Source organism: Limanda limanda, chromosome 11, assembly GCF_963576545.1.
Source record: "Limanda limanda chromosome 11, fLimLim1.1, whole genome shotgun sequence".
NCBI lineage: Eukaryota > Metazoa > Chordata > Actinopteri > Pleuronectiformes > Pleuronectidae > Limanda > Limanda limanda.
Genome location: NC_083646.1, coordinates 14,083,030 through 14,100,509, shown reverse-complemented (window position 1 = coordinate 14,100,509; position 17,480 = coordinate 14,083,030). Strand labels below are relative to the sequence as shown.

Genomic DNA, 17,480 nt, shown 5'->3' with positions numbered 1-17,480 from the left:
TTTTTACGCTATAGGATGAACACTTTAGTTCCTCGAGACTTTATTGTTTTTCAGTGTCCAACAGTCTTTGTTTTGTGCTTCTGCAGCTACAAAGCTGTGGTCAAACGTCGTGGAGATCCTCGACGAGAAGGATGGAGTGGACACGGAGCTGCTGGTGTATGCGATGACTCTCATCAATAAGGTCGGTGAATTCTATTTAGCGAAAACTTTCCACATGAATACTGCATGTCCCCCCCAAACTCTAATACTGCATCCAACTCACAGCGTAATTTTCTTCTATCTGCAATGCCGACTTTCAGACCACATTGACAAGAAGGCGAGAATGCAACTTTTTTCTGAGGAGTTAAAATCTGTATGTGTTTGTTGTTCAGACTCTGGCAGGCCTCCCCGACCAGGACTCCTTCTATGACATGGTGGACTGTCTGGAGGAGCAGAGCATCGAGACCATGGCCCAGAGACACCTGAGCAGGAAGGGCACGGACCTCGACCTTATAGAACAGTTCAACATCTACGAGGTCAGGAAGCCTACACTACCGCTACACTAGGCTCATGCTGCAACCATAAATTAAGTTTACATCAAATTTCGCTATCAAAGAACAACACAAACACAATTTCATTACTCTCTTTGATGACTCATTCTCCCAGACGACATTGCGCCATGAGGATGGTGATGATGAAGCCCAGCCGCCTCCCAGCGGCCGAAAGGACCGCCGACGGTCTAGCGTTGGCGGCACCAACGAAAGACGAGGCCTGGAGAGAAGACGCAGCCGGAGACATTCGCTCCAGAACAGCAGAGGCCACGCCTCCGCCCCAGCATCGCCCAGCAGCCCGCACACACGTGCAGGCAGCTTCCTGCCATTCAGTGGCCAAGGTGTTGAAGACATCAGTGAAAGGTGAGGCGGGAGGAGCACAGACAGGAAGGGGAAAATGGAGGATGTCCAAGAGAAGAAGATAAAACATTGTCCTTGCTTCCATTTTAGCTTGAATTTTATCTAATCTTCCTCAAAAGCTTCAGTCTGGTGGATTTGTTTTATATTGTTAGACCCGGAGAGATAACTGCAATGAAATAGGAATCAAAAAATGTATTCTGGGTCAATGAAGTATTACTCATTCACAGGAAACATCCTGACTGGAAGTGTTGTATTAGGTTTCAGTCACACTGATCCAGAGCCAATGCAGAGAATTTAATTATATAGTAATTTAAAAGAAAAGAGGAGACTAGTGCTCCTGCATAGTGATATTTAAATTAATTTTCCTCACCGTCAAAGACATTTTCCTGCGTCTGATGGAAATAGGAAGCTTCTGTAAACACATGATATCATCTATCTGCTTCCTTCAGTAAGTGGAGTTATATATACGACAAACCAAAACTTCAAAAACCACGATCGGTGACTCAGGCAAGAAGCCAATTACAATCTTGTTTAATTATACAGTGGCCTGGTCTGTGCTTTATAACAGCAGCAGAAGAAAACCGACACTTACACTGAAAAAAAGTATCCTTAAAGCCACAACTGATTACTGTCTCTCTCTCAGTGCTGCATAAAGGAGCATACCTGCTAATATTTCTGGTAGCACTCAGGTCTGCAGGTAAACTTAAATTCACTCCAGCAGTGTCATATGATACCAGTCCAGCTTCTTCCAGTCCACCACAGGAAATTCAAGCCGGCTTTGAAGTTCAACATTTTCCATGTTGCTAATGAAATCCAGACACCCACGAGGGATCCAAATGGCTGCAGACTCATGTACGACAGAGTATCTGTTCAAACACAGAAGATCTGCCCTGCAGCTTTCTGAGTTCAGTCTCAATGTACTCAGTGAAAATAACTGTTTTTATGTTAACACTATAGTCGAGGTTGTGCCTGAATGTAATGGTAACTACCAATTATTAATACTTGAAGAGTCTTGAAGAGTCTTGTCAAAACCTACTAATTTTCTCTTACTCTCACTAATATTTCTGCTTCTCTTCTGACGAGCATGTTTTCAGTGTCTGTGTGTTGTCTCTTCTGGGCCATCGTCTTCTCTGTGTGTCTTCATGTTGTCTCTGTCCAATCTCTCTCCCTTCTCTCGCCTGCCTACATCCTCCCTTCCCTCCTTTCAACCCTCTACCCCCTCCTCTCACCACAGAGAAGAGGAAGAGGAGGAGGAAGAAGAAGAAGAGGAAGAGGAGGATGCGGAGGAGGAGGGAGAGGAGGAGGAGGATGAGGAGGATGAGGAGGATGAGGAGGAAGAGGCAGATGATGAAAGTCATCCAGTCACTGAGTCCTCTAGACAGGGCGCTCACAGGTATTTTGGGGCAACGGGTTTGCTGCAGAGTGACCCAATCTCCCGTTCCCTTCACATCTGCATAGTTGCTCTGACTTAGACCCTGTTCAGACCTGGTGTTAACATCCGTCCTAAATGAAACGATCACAAGTGATCAGAGGTCAGTGCAGGTCTGAGCGTTCCATTGTCGCAGGAAGTCTGGAACACATGAGGCAACATTATTTTCACTGTGCGAACTCAAATCTGTCCTGAGCCACATATGAAGCCCGGCCTACTCTGCTGACCCAGCCCAGATTCACTATGATAAAACTTTAGTGTCCAGTGTCCATAGGTTGATTTGATTGTGACCACTGCCATAATTTGAACACTGACCAACACATAATGGTTAATAGTTTTCTTAAATTGGTAAATTCTTTCGTCATAGCAGAACCGCACAAGACCCATTTAGTAAGTAAGTAAGTAAGTAAGTTTTATTTATAGAGCACATTTAAATACAGCATAAAACTGACCAAAGTGCTGTACAATGACAGCAAATAATACAATATAACAATACGGTGCTATACAATGACAATAAAAGGCAAATAATGCAATATAACAATACAAATTGACCATAAGTCCTAAAATCCAATACAAAGTGCAATAACATTCAATAACAGTTAGGGGGAAAGGAAGGCCAGGGGGTAAAAGTGGGTTTTTAGCCTAGACTTGAAGGCAGAAATGGAGGTGGCGGATCTAATGTCCTGAGGGAACAGGTTCCACAGACGTGGAGCGGCGACAGCAAAGGCCCTGTCACCTTTCTGCTTGAGCCGTTTAGTTAGTCCCTCCGGACCCCTCTCTCTCTAAACTCTCGCTCGCTTACTCGTACCAACACACACACACACACACACACACACACACACACACAGACACACACACATCGACAAACACGGTGACATTGTACACGTCTATTAACTCAGACCGGGTGAAAATAACACCATTTGGTCTTTTCTAACACAAATTACGTACATGTTTGCTTGATTTGAATACACGTACGAATACACGCTCTCCTATTGTGATTGGATCTCTCTGGACCAGGTCTGAACAGGGCCGTAGATTACCAGTATGATTCTTGCCCTCTACCCATTTGGACTCCTGCTTTCTTGTATTTTGTCCTCCTAGTGTGGCTCCGGCTGTAGCAGACACTTCTGTCATGTGTTTGAACTTAAAGTGTATGACCATCCTCCCTAAAGCCAGTGACCCCGAAGGGCAGAGAGATTATCTCACCGTCAAGACCAGGACGTCCTCTCCTGTTTCCGTCGCACCTAAAAAGAGGACCTTTAGTCCTTGGTGTGTTCCCCCCCCCTACCCTCCAGCCACCAAACTGTATCTCCCCTGTTGCTTTGAATGGAATGCCAGAGTCTGCACACCCTCAGTGTCAGTCCACACCAACCTCACCCCCTCTCCTGCCCTCTCCCCTGACCTATCCCTCCATCCACTCACCTGAAACCGAGCCAGAGCCAGGTGTTTGTCGGGTTTGCAGGTAGTGGACAGGAAGTAGTGTACAGTTCATCTTGTGTGGCCATCACCCCTCACAATGTGGAAACCCTCCCCCATCACTGGTGTCTGCGTCTCTATGTCACTCACTGTATTCTCAGCAGAGACACACATGAGCATCATAAGAACAGCAGATCATTTTAATGGCAAAAGTTTTTTTTCTTCTCTTTCGAGTGTTCTTTTAAATTGTGTCACACAGTTTGTTTTGGTCGACATGCTTTAGCTTTGTTCCTCTCTACTTCCTTCATCCTTTAAAGAGGTTTTCTTGATCATAGTGACCAGAAACTCATTTACGCAGATGTGATTTATGCTTCATCTGTCATCTCTAAAGATACCAGCAGAAGGACGGTCATAATTACTTTCCTTTTTTCAGTTGCTGGAAAGAATTATTTAACAGACGTTTGCCGCTCATCTGTCTTTGGTTGTGGCGTCTACACCACATGAGATCCAAGACAAATCGATAAATTAATTCCAAGCATTAAGGAATTGAAATAACTCTCATGAGTCACTTGTCTCAAAGTCGTTGTATTACGGCAGAGATCTGTTGCAATAACAGGGAACCAGATCTGGAATGGCAGAGCCGTTCCTCTATTTATTTAGATGAGCAATAGTTTCACTGCTTTCTAAACAGCACACTGAATAGATGAGACACACAGAGAGATAGATCCCCCCCCCCCCTGCAACTGTCAGCTTTATCGTTAGTGTGGTCTTGCAGCCCATCTACCTTCTACCGCTGTCTCACTATCTTGTCTGTGTTTCTAACTTTGGGGTTTCTGATCTGACTGTTACTCTCTTTTTCTGTCTCAACTCCATCTTCAGTCTGACAGATACAAACGACTCTTCTCCATCTTACTCAGCTAGAAAGCCTTGCTGGGCTGACAGGTAAGAGGTCAGGGGTCAAGAGGCCAGGGGACATGATGTACATATGACGGTTCAGAGGTTTACAATTTTTGTACTTTGATTATTTTAAATTTACACACAGCGTATTGGGAAACTATTCTTGGACAAAATGTGCACAATTTACTTTTTGATTAAACTCAGCAAGGACAAAGCCCAAGAGAAAAGAGTTATGCACAGACACGGAGGAGCGACGCACCTGCAGAGTTTGATTGCATGAGTTACTTTCTTCTCAGGAAAGTTGCTTAGACGCTTTGGGAGAAATGTGTTAGAGCGCTGTACTTTGATTCAAGACAGTCATATCTCAGCGGAAACTGTCCAGCCCACAGGACATTGGAATCACATCACAGATTCTTGAAGTGCTGTCGTTTCTGTCCTCAGTGAAAAAATATGTTAGGAGAGAACAAAGCATTTGTTTTCTCTTCTTTTAACAGAATCAATGCCAATGGCACTCCGTACCCAGGCAGGCACCAGGCTCCCGCGTCAGCCGCCCATCGCTTCTCCAGTTCAGCGGCCTCCGCACCAGAGCCCAAGCCTGACAGGTCGGCATGTCAACTTTGATTTAACTCAAATAATAAACACACAAACCAATCACTCAATTGGAATTATGTAATCACACGTTATTCTTTATTTCTCTCTGGCGTGTAGACCCACTTTAGGGGGCTTGCTAACGTCGTCGTACCGACAGCATCAAGAATCGCTGGCTGCAGAGAGGGAACGGAGACGCCTGGAAAGAGAGGAGCGTCTGCAGAGAATCGAAAGAGAGGAGAGGAATCGCTTCAAGTGAGTCTCACCTTACCAGTCAAGACGAAACACGGCATGACTTCATATGACAGAGGAGATATTTATATACTTGTAAATAGAGGCATACTGGAATTTAGGGAAGCAGCAACAGCTTTGACTAAGGAGGGATAATTACAAATCTCTGATGAGTCTAAGAAACACTGGAGTGTCTCTTCTTTTGAGGATCGAGATAGATAGATTCATGGCAGGAGAACTACTATTTATTGAGTGTTGTCTAAGCATTTTATAATGCTCAGTTGGCTTTATTTGCTTTTATCGCTCTCAGTTCAGTAATCATCACATTTTCAAAGAAAGTCATAATTTATGTCAGCTATGAATGCAGGTTCTAAATCGTCTCTTATCTAGCTCTGTTCTTTTCTTTCTGTCTCAGTCGAAACTACGCAGACAAGCTGGAGGAAGTACGACAAGCCCGGGAAGAAAGGTGAGTTTATTGCATTTCATAGTTTTCAGGTAATTTCACAATAGTGCGGCACTTGTGAAGGTAGATCGTCCGGGCCCCTCTGGACCTGCTCACCATTAAGACGTCCAAATGTTAAATGGACAAGTGTGTAATTGTGTTTTACCATGGATGTGGTGTTGTTATCTCCCTCTGACTGTGTCTTAGTGTGTGTGTGTGTGTGTGTGTGTGTGTGTGTGTGTGTGTGTGTGTGTGTGTTACTGAGGAAGAAGACAAACATGGCAAATGTAAAACCTGAATGAGTCTCTAAAATGTCATATTTCCACCAGCCTGTGATTTTTAAAATGTATCTATGTCTTCAAAAGAAAAAAATAAGAATAATTCCAGTTTGCTTGTACTATTATGTGCGTCTACCTCATTATACCAGAGCTGTCAAGCAGCTGAGCTGACATAAACATTTACTTGGATCAGTAAACATCTGAATCCCACGTGTTATTATTGCAGGTACAAGGCTGTGGAGAGGTTAGCTACAGAGGAGATTGAGCGGGAGCGACCTCGAGCGCCAACACGCGGACGGACAGAGATCACGTTGTGTTTGAGTTCCAATCCCGCCAGCCGCTCGGTGTCCCGCTGTGCCACGCCCTCGTCCATTATCTCACAGGAAGACGCCGTCACCACTGCACAGCAACCGTCAGGTGAGCCGTGAGGAGTTTTGTTCTTTGTGAATCACTTCTACAGTCTGAATATGTACATCGTGTTCAGACAATCTCTCAGTGCAATTAAGGACACGTCAGGAAGCAATTTAAAGCTGTTTTAACACGCACACAACTGAAGTATTTAAAGTAACTTTTTTTCCCCACTCATTGTTTTCACTTCTCCTCCAGGAACAGACCACATCTCAGAGCCAAACCTTGACCCACAGACAAGGACCAAAAGTCCTGAGCCAGAATTAACAGTATCAGGAGCTCCCCCCACACCTCCCTCCTCCGAGCCAGAGAAGCAGCAGACTGAGCCAGAGTCGCCGGCAGAGACGGAGGATGTTGCTGAGTCTCACCAGAATGTAGTGGCAGAGCCGGCATCAGATGAACAGTCCGGCAAGGAGAGAGAGGAGAGACCGGAGCAGGAGAAGCCTGAGGAGCAGGAACAGTGCAGGGATGAGGCAGAGGTGCAAGAGCAGGTAGAGGAAGCGGTGATAGAGGAAGCGGTGGTAGAAGAAGCGGTGGTAGAAGAAGCAGAGGTAGAAGAAGCGGAGGTAGAAGAAGCGGAGGTAGAAGAAGCGGAGGTAGCACACGTTGCAGAGGTAAGAGAGACAGATGTGGAGGTGGATGTGGAGTTAGAGGAGGAGTGTGAGAAGGAGCAGCCGATGGAAAGGGATGTAGAAGATAACGTACTGCTGAGTGAGAAGGAGAGACAGAATGAGGAGGTGAATGAAAAAGACAACTGCTCTGCCTCCAGCATCTCCTCCACGAGTAGCACTCTGGAGAGAGAGGAGCGGGAGGAGAAGCTCGGCAGTGATATCGACGCAGGTAAGATTGGTCATTATTTCTATTCTCTTACTTTGTCAGCTATTTCTATTTCTCCTTCTATTAAAATTGTGTCCATATCAACTTCAACAGGCCAATGGAGTCAGTGCATTAAAGACGCGGATGTGAACGACCAGTGCAACAAAATTCTCAACAGCAAGCGCTTCATGCTGGACATGCTCTACGCTCAGACGACGACCAACGTGGATGAGGAGAATGTTGCCGAGACAGAGAAAGAGAAATGTCAGTGCGAGAAGGAGACGGAGCTCAGTGACTCGGCGGTGGCGAGCTTGGCCAGCAGGATCTCCACCCTGGAGGCTCACAGACAGGCCAGAGAGGACAATGTGAAAAAGATGGAGGTGGGACATCTGGACAACCAGGGCAGTGTCCGAGCGGTGGCGGAGAAGTTTGGAGATTTGGTCAAAGGGTTGGCTTCTCCAGAGGTGGAGGCCTCAAAGGAGCAGCAGCAGCAGACGGACAAATCCTCGTCGACCGCTGCCTCATCAGCTTTACCTCCAAAGAAAGAGTCGGATTATATCTGGGATCAGCTGATGGCGTCTCCCAGGGAGCTGCGGATCAAAGAAATTGACTTCACGGACCTGAGGGATGAGGACGACCTGGACATTTTAGATATGGACACTATCATGGGGTCAAGTGACCTGATACCACCGCCTCCCCCTCCTCTGTGCAACGCTGGCCTGCCACCACCCCCGCCGCTGTTTGGGTGCCCGCCGCCTCCCCCCATGCTTGGTAAAATGATGCCGCCGCCCCCACCGTTCATGATCCCTATCCCTCCGCCCTCCCCTCAGCTCAGTCGAGGGGAGGTACCTCTCTTCCAGAAGAAGAAGAAGACCATCCGTCTCTTCTGGAATGAGGTTCGTCCTGTGGACTGGCAGTGTAAGAGCCATAAATTCTGTAAAGAGTCCCTCTGGTCCAAACTGGAGCCAATTAAACTGGACACGTCCAAACTGGAGCAGCTGTTTGAGTCTAAATCCAAGGAGCTGCCTGTCACAAAGGTAATTAAGTACTGTCCTGTTCTCACAGCATTAACGTATGATTTTATAGAAAGCTGGTTCATGTTGCAGTCAGCCCAGGCCTTCCTGCTAGCAGACATTTAACAGATTCATTCTGTGTCTCACATGACTAAGGGTGCACACGGTAAAGTGAAGATTGAAAGTAGATGAGCCCTTCTCTCTAATAGTGAGATGAATCAGGGCTGAAATTAGGGATTCTAAGCTAACACAGGTTCTCTTTCATGTTTTGAAGGCATCAATTATTTAAGCCATGAAGAACTGCATCAACTTTTCAAGATACATCATCTGATATGTTTCTTATTTCAGATTTCTGTTTTGTGTTTCTCATAGAAAGCAGCTGTTGATGGAAAACGACAAGAAATCATCGTCCTGGATTCGAAACGGAGCAACGCCATAAACATCGGCCTGACGGTCTTACCTCCACCCCGCACCATCAAGACCGCCATCCTCAACTTCGATGAGTACGCACTAAACAAGGAGGGAATTGAGGTAAGCATCGAATGATTGGATTGCTGGTTGTCTTTCTTTCAGCAGGATTATACAAGAACTACTAAACCAATTTTATCGTTACTTGGCGGAAGAATGGTGTATGAACCAAGGAGGTTTTTTTTTATTTTTGGAGCAGATTCAATACATTTTTTACGTTCTCTCACATTGCAAGATAGAGTGTTACCCTGGATGGAGCTATGCGCTCTCTGAATGCCCTTTCAGCTTTTAATGGGATTCTGTCTCTGGACACATACATTCAAATTTGCTCTGTATATTATAAGTACTGACTAATGCAATCACATCACATTAAATCCATTCATTTTCATTGGGTCCAAAATAAACACAGTTTTCATGATTGATATTTAACCCAGCACACCAAAATACACTGGTGGATTCCCCTGAATAGTGTTAACTCTAGATTGCCCACAATGTTGACATATCATGTGAGTTTCTGGCTGCAGGGCTGGATTTTTGCCTGATCTCATTAATCACAGAGATTTCCAGCTTGTTAAAAAAAAACAGAAAAACCTATGGGGGATTTCAGCAGGTAATGGTCTATGTTGTCATCACTCTGGGGTAATATAACCTGCAGGTGTCAGAGCTCCTGCTTGAATTCATTTTCAGCAGAGAGGAGGTTTCCTCTGCACGTCTTGTCTCTGATGGGACATTCAGCCAGACAACAAACACGAGGTTGAAAGTTCAGATGTCACACAAGTTTGTGGGGAAGCTGGAAACATCGTAGATAAACAGAGTTAAACATGTCAGCATTGTTTTTCCTGCTCTCCATCTCTATGATTTACTACCTGAAATATAATGTAAAAAGTTTTACACAGACACTGAAAAACAGGAATCTATAAGCCTGCTCCTTTCCTAACCCCTCCTCTCATTTCTCCCTCCTTTGCCCAGAAAATCCTGACAATGATCCCCACAGAGGAGGAGAAGCAGAGGATCCAGGAGGCTCAGCTGGTCAACCCTGATATTCCCCTGGGCAGCGCTGAGCAGTTCCTCCTCACCCTCTCCTCCATCACAGAGCTGTCTGCTCGCCTGCAGCTGTGGGCATTCAAGATGGATTATGAGCTTATAGAGAAGGTCGGACTCATTCCTGCTCACTCTAATCACATGCAGATACATCACACTTTGGAGCGGCGTTAGAAATCATATGTTTTTTTTTAACTTTATAACAGACATGCTGTTGTGTGATTTTTTGGGCATAGTTCCCTTCATACCAGTAGTTAACAGAGGGATGTTGATAACACTGTCAGGTCTGGAAGGTAAATATAAAACTCCGGAGATAAAGATAGAGGAGGAGTCTACCCTTATTCGCTGTTGAAGATAAAATGTATACAACTCCTGCCTCATGCGCGGTCATTAAGGTAATTTGGAGCCACAGTCTTTGCTCCTCTGACCGAGAGAGGGAGCTGCACGCTCAACCAATCACAAGTCAGCATTAGCTGTCAATCATCACCCTGTTTAAATGGTATCAAATAACTAACACTTGTACCAACATCAGTGTGATAAGAACTATCTAAAATGACAGAGAACATCTTTGTGATAAATTTGTTTGATATTTTAGTTTGGTCAGTGTCCCTTCTGCCAACATGGAAGAGGCAGGGTTTATGGACCATATTGCAGCCAGCCACCAGGTGGCGATCAAGATGATTTGGCTTTCCTTTAAGGGAGCTGTCATATCGTCCATCTTTATATAAAGTTAAAGTATGGGACTATCTGTTGGCCTAGTGGAGTGGCTGTTACAGAGTAATGCTACATTAGCTGTTCCCCATGTTCCTGTTTTTTATATTAAGCTAAGTTAACAGACCACAGATGGCTGACTGTAGCTTCCTATTTCCCATACAGACATGACAGTGGCATTATCATCCAATTGTGCATCTTTATCAGGAGAGAACAAGAGCAGTATTAATTGGCCGAAACGTGAACAGGTAACATCCTCATTGACTGTGTTTTCACATTGTTTTAGGAAGTGGCCGAGCCGCTACAGGACCTGAAGGAAGGGATGGACCAGTTGGAGAAAAACAAGACGCTCCGCTACATCTTGACCACACTGCTGGCCATCGGCAATTTCCTCAACGGCACCAGTGTGAGTGATCCTCAAGACTTATATGGCTTTGACGTTCCTCTGTTCACTCACTTCCTCCATTTCCTCCCACACTCCTCCTCCTCCTCCTCCTCCTCCTCCTCCTCCTCCTCTTCCTCCTCCTCCTCCCAAGCAAAAATATGTATTTGGCAGGGATAACAGTGGAGTCTGTGTGTAGAAGAATGTGCTGTCAGACTGTCTGCAGCAGGCGCTGTCCTTCTACAGTATAAAATGCTTGTGGAGGATTCTGTGCTTGCCTCTGTCTGTGTCTGTCTGTCTGTCTGTGTTTGTCAGCCTGCCTGTCTGTGTGTCTGTGTGTCTGTGTGTCTGTGTGTCTGTGTGTCTGTGTGTCTGTCTGTCTGTCTGTCTGTCTGTCTGTCTGTCTGTCTGTCTGTCTGTCTGTCTGTCTGTCTCTGTTTGCCTGCCTGCCTGTGTGTCTGTGTGTCTGTCTGTGTTTGTCAGCCTGCCTGTCTGTGTGTCTGTGTGTGTGTCTGTCTGTCTGTCTGTCTGTCTGTCTGTCTCTGTTTGCCTGCCTGCCTGCCTGCCTGTCTGTCTGCCTGCCTGCCTGCCTGTCTGTCTGTCTGTCTGCCTGCCTATCTGTCTGTCTGCCTGCCAGACTGTCTGTCATCGTGAGAGGGAAAAGGCGGAGGGAGTTGTGCAATTGTGTTTTTTCTGGAGTTGTTGATCTGGCTGCTGGTGTGTGAACTTCCATCTGGGTCTCTTACTTTATTATTTTCTATTTTTTTGTGTGTCTCACTTTGTGACGGGCCTATTTGTGTTTACTGCAGCCCTGCAAGAGAACATCTGGGATATGAGAGCCAAACATGCGAGAGGGAAACATAAGTAATCAACATCAAAACAAGTAGTTCCTGCTCTTAATGGCTGCATTTATATTTTGCAGTAAGCCATTTAAAACTGGCACGAGAACAAGGGAGATCCTGTTCAGATTATGATCCTTTGTGATACGTTCTGGCCTTTTACATTTTTTTTTATTTTAGCTCTGCTGTGCTTATCTGAGCAGTCGGTTAGGACTGAAGTAGATTGTGGTTTTGATAATCCCAGTTTAATGAATCTACATATCTACTGGGCAAACTCTATTGAGCCCTTTTTTCCCTTCGACTGCACCAAATAGGAAATTCACTGCAATTGTTCCTGGAATAAAAGCCCTTGATTTGTTTTATCTCAGACGGTTCTTTCTGTTTCACATTGTGAGCGTGTGTTGCTGTGTGTTCATGTTCCTTTAGGCTAAAGGTTTTGAGCTGAGCTACTTGGAGAAAGTGCCGGAGGTGAAGGACACGGTTCACAAGCAGTCTCTGCTGCACCACGCCTGCGCCATCGTGGTGGAGAAGTTTCCCGACAGCACTGACCTCTACTCAGAGATCGGAGCCATCACCCGATTGACAAAGGTCAGCCTTGTTTACTACTCAGAATCACATTAAAGAGAATCGGCTTGGATTTTTATGTACAATATCAGTCACAGTGATTTTAAACTAGACGGGCACATGGACAGGGCTTACATTCACCAAGGCTGATCGGCCACTTTATCAGCATATTGCATTTACATGGTAGATCAGATATATTTCGATTGAATGTCGAAAAATTACCCAAAATGTCATAAACACTACATCTTGCATTGCTAAAGTGAAAATAAACCCTGGATCCACCCCATAATTGAATCCACTGAATCCGATGTTGTTGTCAGGTGGACTCTGACCAGCTCCAAGACAACCTTACCCAGATGGAGCGAAGGTGCAAAGCATCATGGGATCACCTCAAGGTCATTGCGAAACACGAGATGAAACCAGCGTTGAAACAAAAAATGTCCGACTTCGTTAAAGACTGCGCAGAGAGAATTATCATCCTGAAGATTGTGCATCGGAGAATCATCAACAGGTATATTCAGCTGTAAAGCAAATGTCTCCATGTTGAATTGAATTAAAACTTTAATGCATTTTGCTAAACTTATTCTAGTTTCAGTGACTTTTCATCTGCAAATTTAACTAAATATTCTTTCAAGTTTAAACATTGTTTCCACCAGAGTGTCTCGTGATGACATGATGTCTTTGCAGGTTTCATGCCTTCCTGCTGTTCCTGGGCCATCCAATATATGCGGTACGTGAGGTCAGCATTCATCGCTTTAGCAAAATCCTGAGCGAGTTTGCCCTGGAGTATCGCACAACAAGAGAACGTGTGCTGCAGCAGAAACAGAAGAGGGCCAACCACCGAGAGAGGAACAAGACCAGGGGGAAAATGATAACAGATGTAAGTGGTCTTCAGTCACATGTGGACATTCTCAATTTCCTGATCCTTGTCTCTGTTTAGTTTACATTTTCTCAATTCTACGAAACAATATGAACAATCCCTCAACACTGGTTATATTCTTAATCTGGCTAAAGCACCAAACGTGGCCGTTTGTGACATACACACGGCATTTATTTGTCATGACATCAGCACGGTTGCTCGACGCTGACATGTCTAGGTTACTGTAACAACAATCAAGTGAATTGTTTTTGGTGTATCCCATTCCTTAGCTGCAGCAGGCTAAGAAAGGCCAGAGCAAATACCTCCCTGCATGATTAAAATCCCTTAAACCCAGAGGAGTCGGCTGCTCAGAACGGACTCCGAGGCGAGACCGTTGGCAGGGGCCCCTCGGTCTTCAAAGGGACTCTAATTCAATCACTGTGTGAAAATTCAAACCTTTGAATGTTCCTGAAGGAGAAATAACAAGACCCACACCTTAACCGCGCTCTTTCAGAGGTGTTTAGTCAAATGTGCCTCTTTGTTTCGTAGCTTGTGCATATCTGTTGTGTTTTCTATCTCAAAGCAGATTTGTTTGAAATAGTTTGACAATTTGTGAAAGACCCCGATTCTTATCCAGGGTGAGATGAGTAGATTGATACAACTTTGTTATCTGTTTTAAATTATACTGACAACAGTGGCGGCTCAGCATAGCTTAACCAAACTAAAAGCAGATGATCACAGGAAGCATTGTTATATCCAAAAGTACAATAATCCAACTTCCAGCTAGAATGACACAGCCAAGGGCTCAAATGGCAGTGATAAAAAAATGTCTCGTTCAGATCTGCACCAAAATCTATTATTGTACTGCAGCTGGATTTTTTTCTTCTTCTTTTTTAAAAATCTTTTAAATTCTTTCTTGGCCCATGTCCCATCCTTCCATTAAGTTTCATAGAAATGTTCTGTAGTTTTTGCATCATCCTGCGGAAAATCTGAGAGCACGTACCTCCACCAAGGCCCAACAGCCCCTGAATGAAATCACACTTCATTTCACAAGTTCCCAATTTTCATTTGAATCTGCACCTAATTACACACACTCATGAATATCAGTCCCCTCAATGTGCCTCTTTTATTTCATCAAGGTCAATTATTTATTCTCTGAGAAATATAGGAAAATGTGAAAGTGAGAAAGTGACCTCCATGCACATCCTTCCACCAATTGTGGCCATCTGCCAGTAGTTTTTTGTGTAAGCAAGCAAAATAACAAACAAACACACAAACAGATATGAACATGACCTCCTTGGTGAAGGAAATAAACACCTTTTGTGGTGTTTTTTTTTGCACAGATCAAACTAAATATTGATTAATCTGCTTTAGAGGTGGAGCTAAGCTTAATTCATTTTCATCATCAGGTTGGTATCAGTCTCCTTATCACAGCATAACAACTAAATGTCAAACTATACCTCTAAATTTAGAACCAAACTATGAGCTTCTTTAGGATTTGAGAAAAAAAAATGCTGCGTCATCATGTAAGTGTCGTCAGTTTACATGTCTGAAAAACCTCAGACTGCTTCCTGGAAGGATTTTCACTTGACACCAGCACTGAACAGTTCTTTGTTTACAACACACCTCACTGCATATTTGTTGTCTATCTCCTTTGTCTCTGTAGAGTGAGGATGACGATGATAGTGAGGTAGGGTGGACGGGGGTGGGGGATTGTGTGTGCAGACAAGTGCATGCTAACTTTGTGTGCTGATTAACGTTCAACCGGACCGAAACGTTGAACAATAACTTGTGGATTGGTAAAGAATAACAAAGGACGAGTCATTAGTGAGACTGAAATGTGTATGTATACACACATGTGTCTGTGAGGAAGCTCGATGGTGTTGACAGGGTGAGAAGAGGCGGCTGCATGATGTCAGCTGAAGTCTAAAGTGAATCTCAGCAGGAGGAGCCTGGTGGAAAGTAATGGCGCCCGCGAGGACACAGAGCTGAACTTTTCAACCTGGCATGTTCGCAATGTTGCAAGAAACAGTCATGAAGCAATTCTGTGGCTCTTTGAAATGACTAACTGTGTTGGAAGTTTGCCGTTTCACTTGTTGACCTGTATGACAAGTTTGATATATAAACCTTTAACTCAAATAACTAAATGTTGCACAGCATGGAGCGGAGATTTACTGTCTTTTAGGACATATTGTAATCCCCGTCTCTCCTCTCCACCCCGTGCAGAGTGGTAAATTTGGCAGTTCCCCGTCAGATGCACCGGAGAGCCAGCCTCAGGGCATCCAGTGCGCCGAAGACGCAGCTGAACATGAGAACATGAAGGCCGTGCTGAAGAGCAGCCTGTCGGAAGGAGGGAGTGGGACGTCCACGGTGCCGGGCCTCCGCACACGCACCAGAGCAGCCGGCGTCAGAGGTCAGTCTCATAAGCAACTGTTACAACCCCAACACAGCTTCTATAGTCATTTCATCTTCCTTCCAAGGAATTGAGACTCGCTTTGTGGTTATAAACGCTCCGGGAGCATCTTCATTCTCCGAATCTAATTCTACCTATAGCCTTCAAGCTAATCTTTCACTAGCACTAGTTTTCAGCGTGATATCACCATGAAGATGTCACACTGTCAGACACTTTGGTCCAGACAAAATTATACCAACAATAATGTTGGGTTGCCCTGAAATACTGAGATTCATGATCCCCAGAGGATGACTCTTTAAATCTTTGTTAATGAACTAAAGCATCAGCGGCTTTATAGTTTTTTTGAGTGAAAAGTCTTTAAAATTCATTACACACATTCATGTCACTCATTGATTATTTGGTGATCCTGAAACTTGTCATCTGGTCGAATTTTTGTCTCCACCAAGGAGGTGAAGTTTTCATCAGCATTTGTTTGTTAGTGAACAGGATTACGTAAAAACTACCAAATCAATTTCCTCGAAAGTTTTGGGTACGAGTGGAGCATGAGCCGAGGAAGATATAAATAATTTTGGAACTGATTGGAGCTGCCAAGTTTAGGTGTTAGCCTTGGCGAAGTATACACACTCTCAAAGTGTCCTTCTACTTTGTAAATGGCTACACGCTGTCGTATATAAACGACTCAGCTGTATAACATTACACCTGCTTAGTATTGTCATGTCACTGTGCTCTTAGGGCGTGTTGCCCCATGGTGCTCTGCCACTGACGACCCAGTCAACTGCACAGACGACACGGCCGATGAGATCATGGAGAGGATTGTCAGGTCAGCCACTCAGGGGCCCAGCCAGCGGACGCAACCTCGAGAGAGGAGACGATCTCGCGTCAACCGAAAATCACGTGAGTCACGTCAGCTACACCTTAGCTCACGACAAACACAAAAAGCTCATGTTTATAACGTGTCCTCTGTGCGTACTTATTCTTCCTGACGACACAGTGAGACGGACACTGAAGAACGGTTTGACGACGGAGGAGGCCAGCGCTCTGGGCTTGTCCAGTGGTTCGGAGATGCAGGTATGAGATGGGCCTGGATCCCATTGGACATTAAGATGCCTGGAATCCCTTTTACTGCCCCCTCCAATGCCCACCACCAACCTGGCAACCCTCTGCTCCCTGACTTGGCACTTATCCCCCCTTAGCTTTGATGAGTTGATCTCATTTTTTTGTTTTGCCTTTGGTTTACATAGGCTTGACGCAAGGGCTTCCTGAGGAGAGTGGATAGAAGGCTGAACCAAGATTTGATTCACGAGCCTGCAGGGCGGAGGGAGCAAAAACAGAGCGCCGCATTCAAACCACCGAGCTTTGCTGTTGCTGGATAAACATCGTCGATCTGCACTCACAAGGCGTAATCACCATCATCCCTCGAACGGGACATCGCTCACAAACACCCGCGCTTAAAGTGTATTTTTTAAGGACAAGGTCATGAAAAAAGTTGGCAGGGCGTGAGGTTCGATCTCCGTGGCTGAGAGTGTGGTGCAGACTCTTCACTGACTCGGGTTTATTGTCGGCCCCGCAGCTTTAGCATCGAAATGAATCGAAAGACGCTTTCATCTACTGAATAGATGGATTTGTGCAGAGCTATTCTGTTAGATACTACTGTGGTAGTTTTGTGTTTCTGTTCCATGTTGCTCAAGAAGGTGCTCAAATAAGAAACAAATTGCACTGGATGGGAAAGAATCAATGGAATGTGAAATCCTTTGACACTGATGAACCACTCTGACATCTGAATCTGAAAATACAC

At 44.9% G+C, this 17,480-nt stretch overlaps 1 protein-coding gene across 1 annotated transcript in view; it reads left to right on the top strand.

The window, feature by feature from the left end:
• fhod3b (formin homology 2 domain containing 3b) overlaps positions 1–17,153 on the top strand; it is an 83,614-nt gene extending 66,461 nt beyond the window's left edge. The window contains exons 8-30 of the mRNA XM_061081985.1: positions 87–181; positions 372–515; positions 646–886; positions 2,136–2,283; positions 4,615–4,677; positions 5,127–5,234; positions 5,341–5,475; positions 5,867–5,917; positions 6,398–6,588; positions 6,778–7,070; positions 7,161–7,419; positions 7,510–8,432; positions 8,781–8,939; positions 9,846–10,028; positions 10,915–11,034; positions 12,276–12,437; positions 12,734–12,924; positions 13,101–13,293; positions 14,939–14,962; positions 15,499–15,685; positions 16,418–16,579; positions 16,677–16,753; positions 16,927–17,153. Coding sequence (XP_060937968.1) covers positions 87–181; positions 372–515; positions 646–886; positions 2,136–2,283; positions 4,615–4,677; positions 5,127–5,234; positions 5,341–5,475; positions 5,867–5,917; positions 6,398–6,588; positions 6,778–7,070; positions 7,161–7,419; positions 7,510–8,432; positions 8,781–8,939; positions 9,846–10,028; positions 10,915–11,034; positions 12,276–12,437; positions 12,734–12,924; positions 13,101–13,293; positions 14,939–14,962; positions 15,499–15,685; positions 16,418–16,579; positions 16,677–16,753; positions 16,927–16,932 — 4,115 coding nt within the window. The 3' untranslated portion in view covers positions 16,933–17,153. The remainder of the gene's footprint in view (positions 1–86; positions 182–371; positions 516–645; positions 887–2,135; positions 2,284–4,614; positions 4,678–5,126; positions 5,235–5,340; positions 5,476–5,866; positions 5,918–6,397; positions 6,589–6,777; positions 7,071–7,160; positions 7,420–7,509; positions 8,433–8,780; positions 8,940–9,845; positions 10,029–10,914; positions 11,035–12,275; positions 12,438–12,733; positions 12,925–13,100; positions 13,294–14,938; positions 14,963–15,498; positions 15,686–16,417; positions 16,580–16,676; positions 16,754–16,926) is intronic.
• Positions 17,154–17,480: the final 327 nt, after the last annotated feature.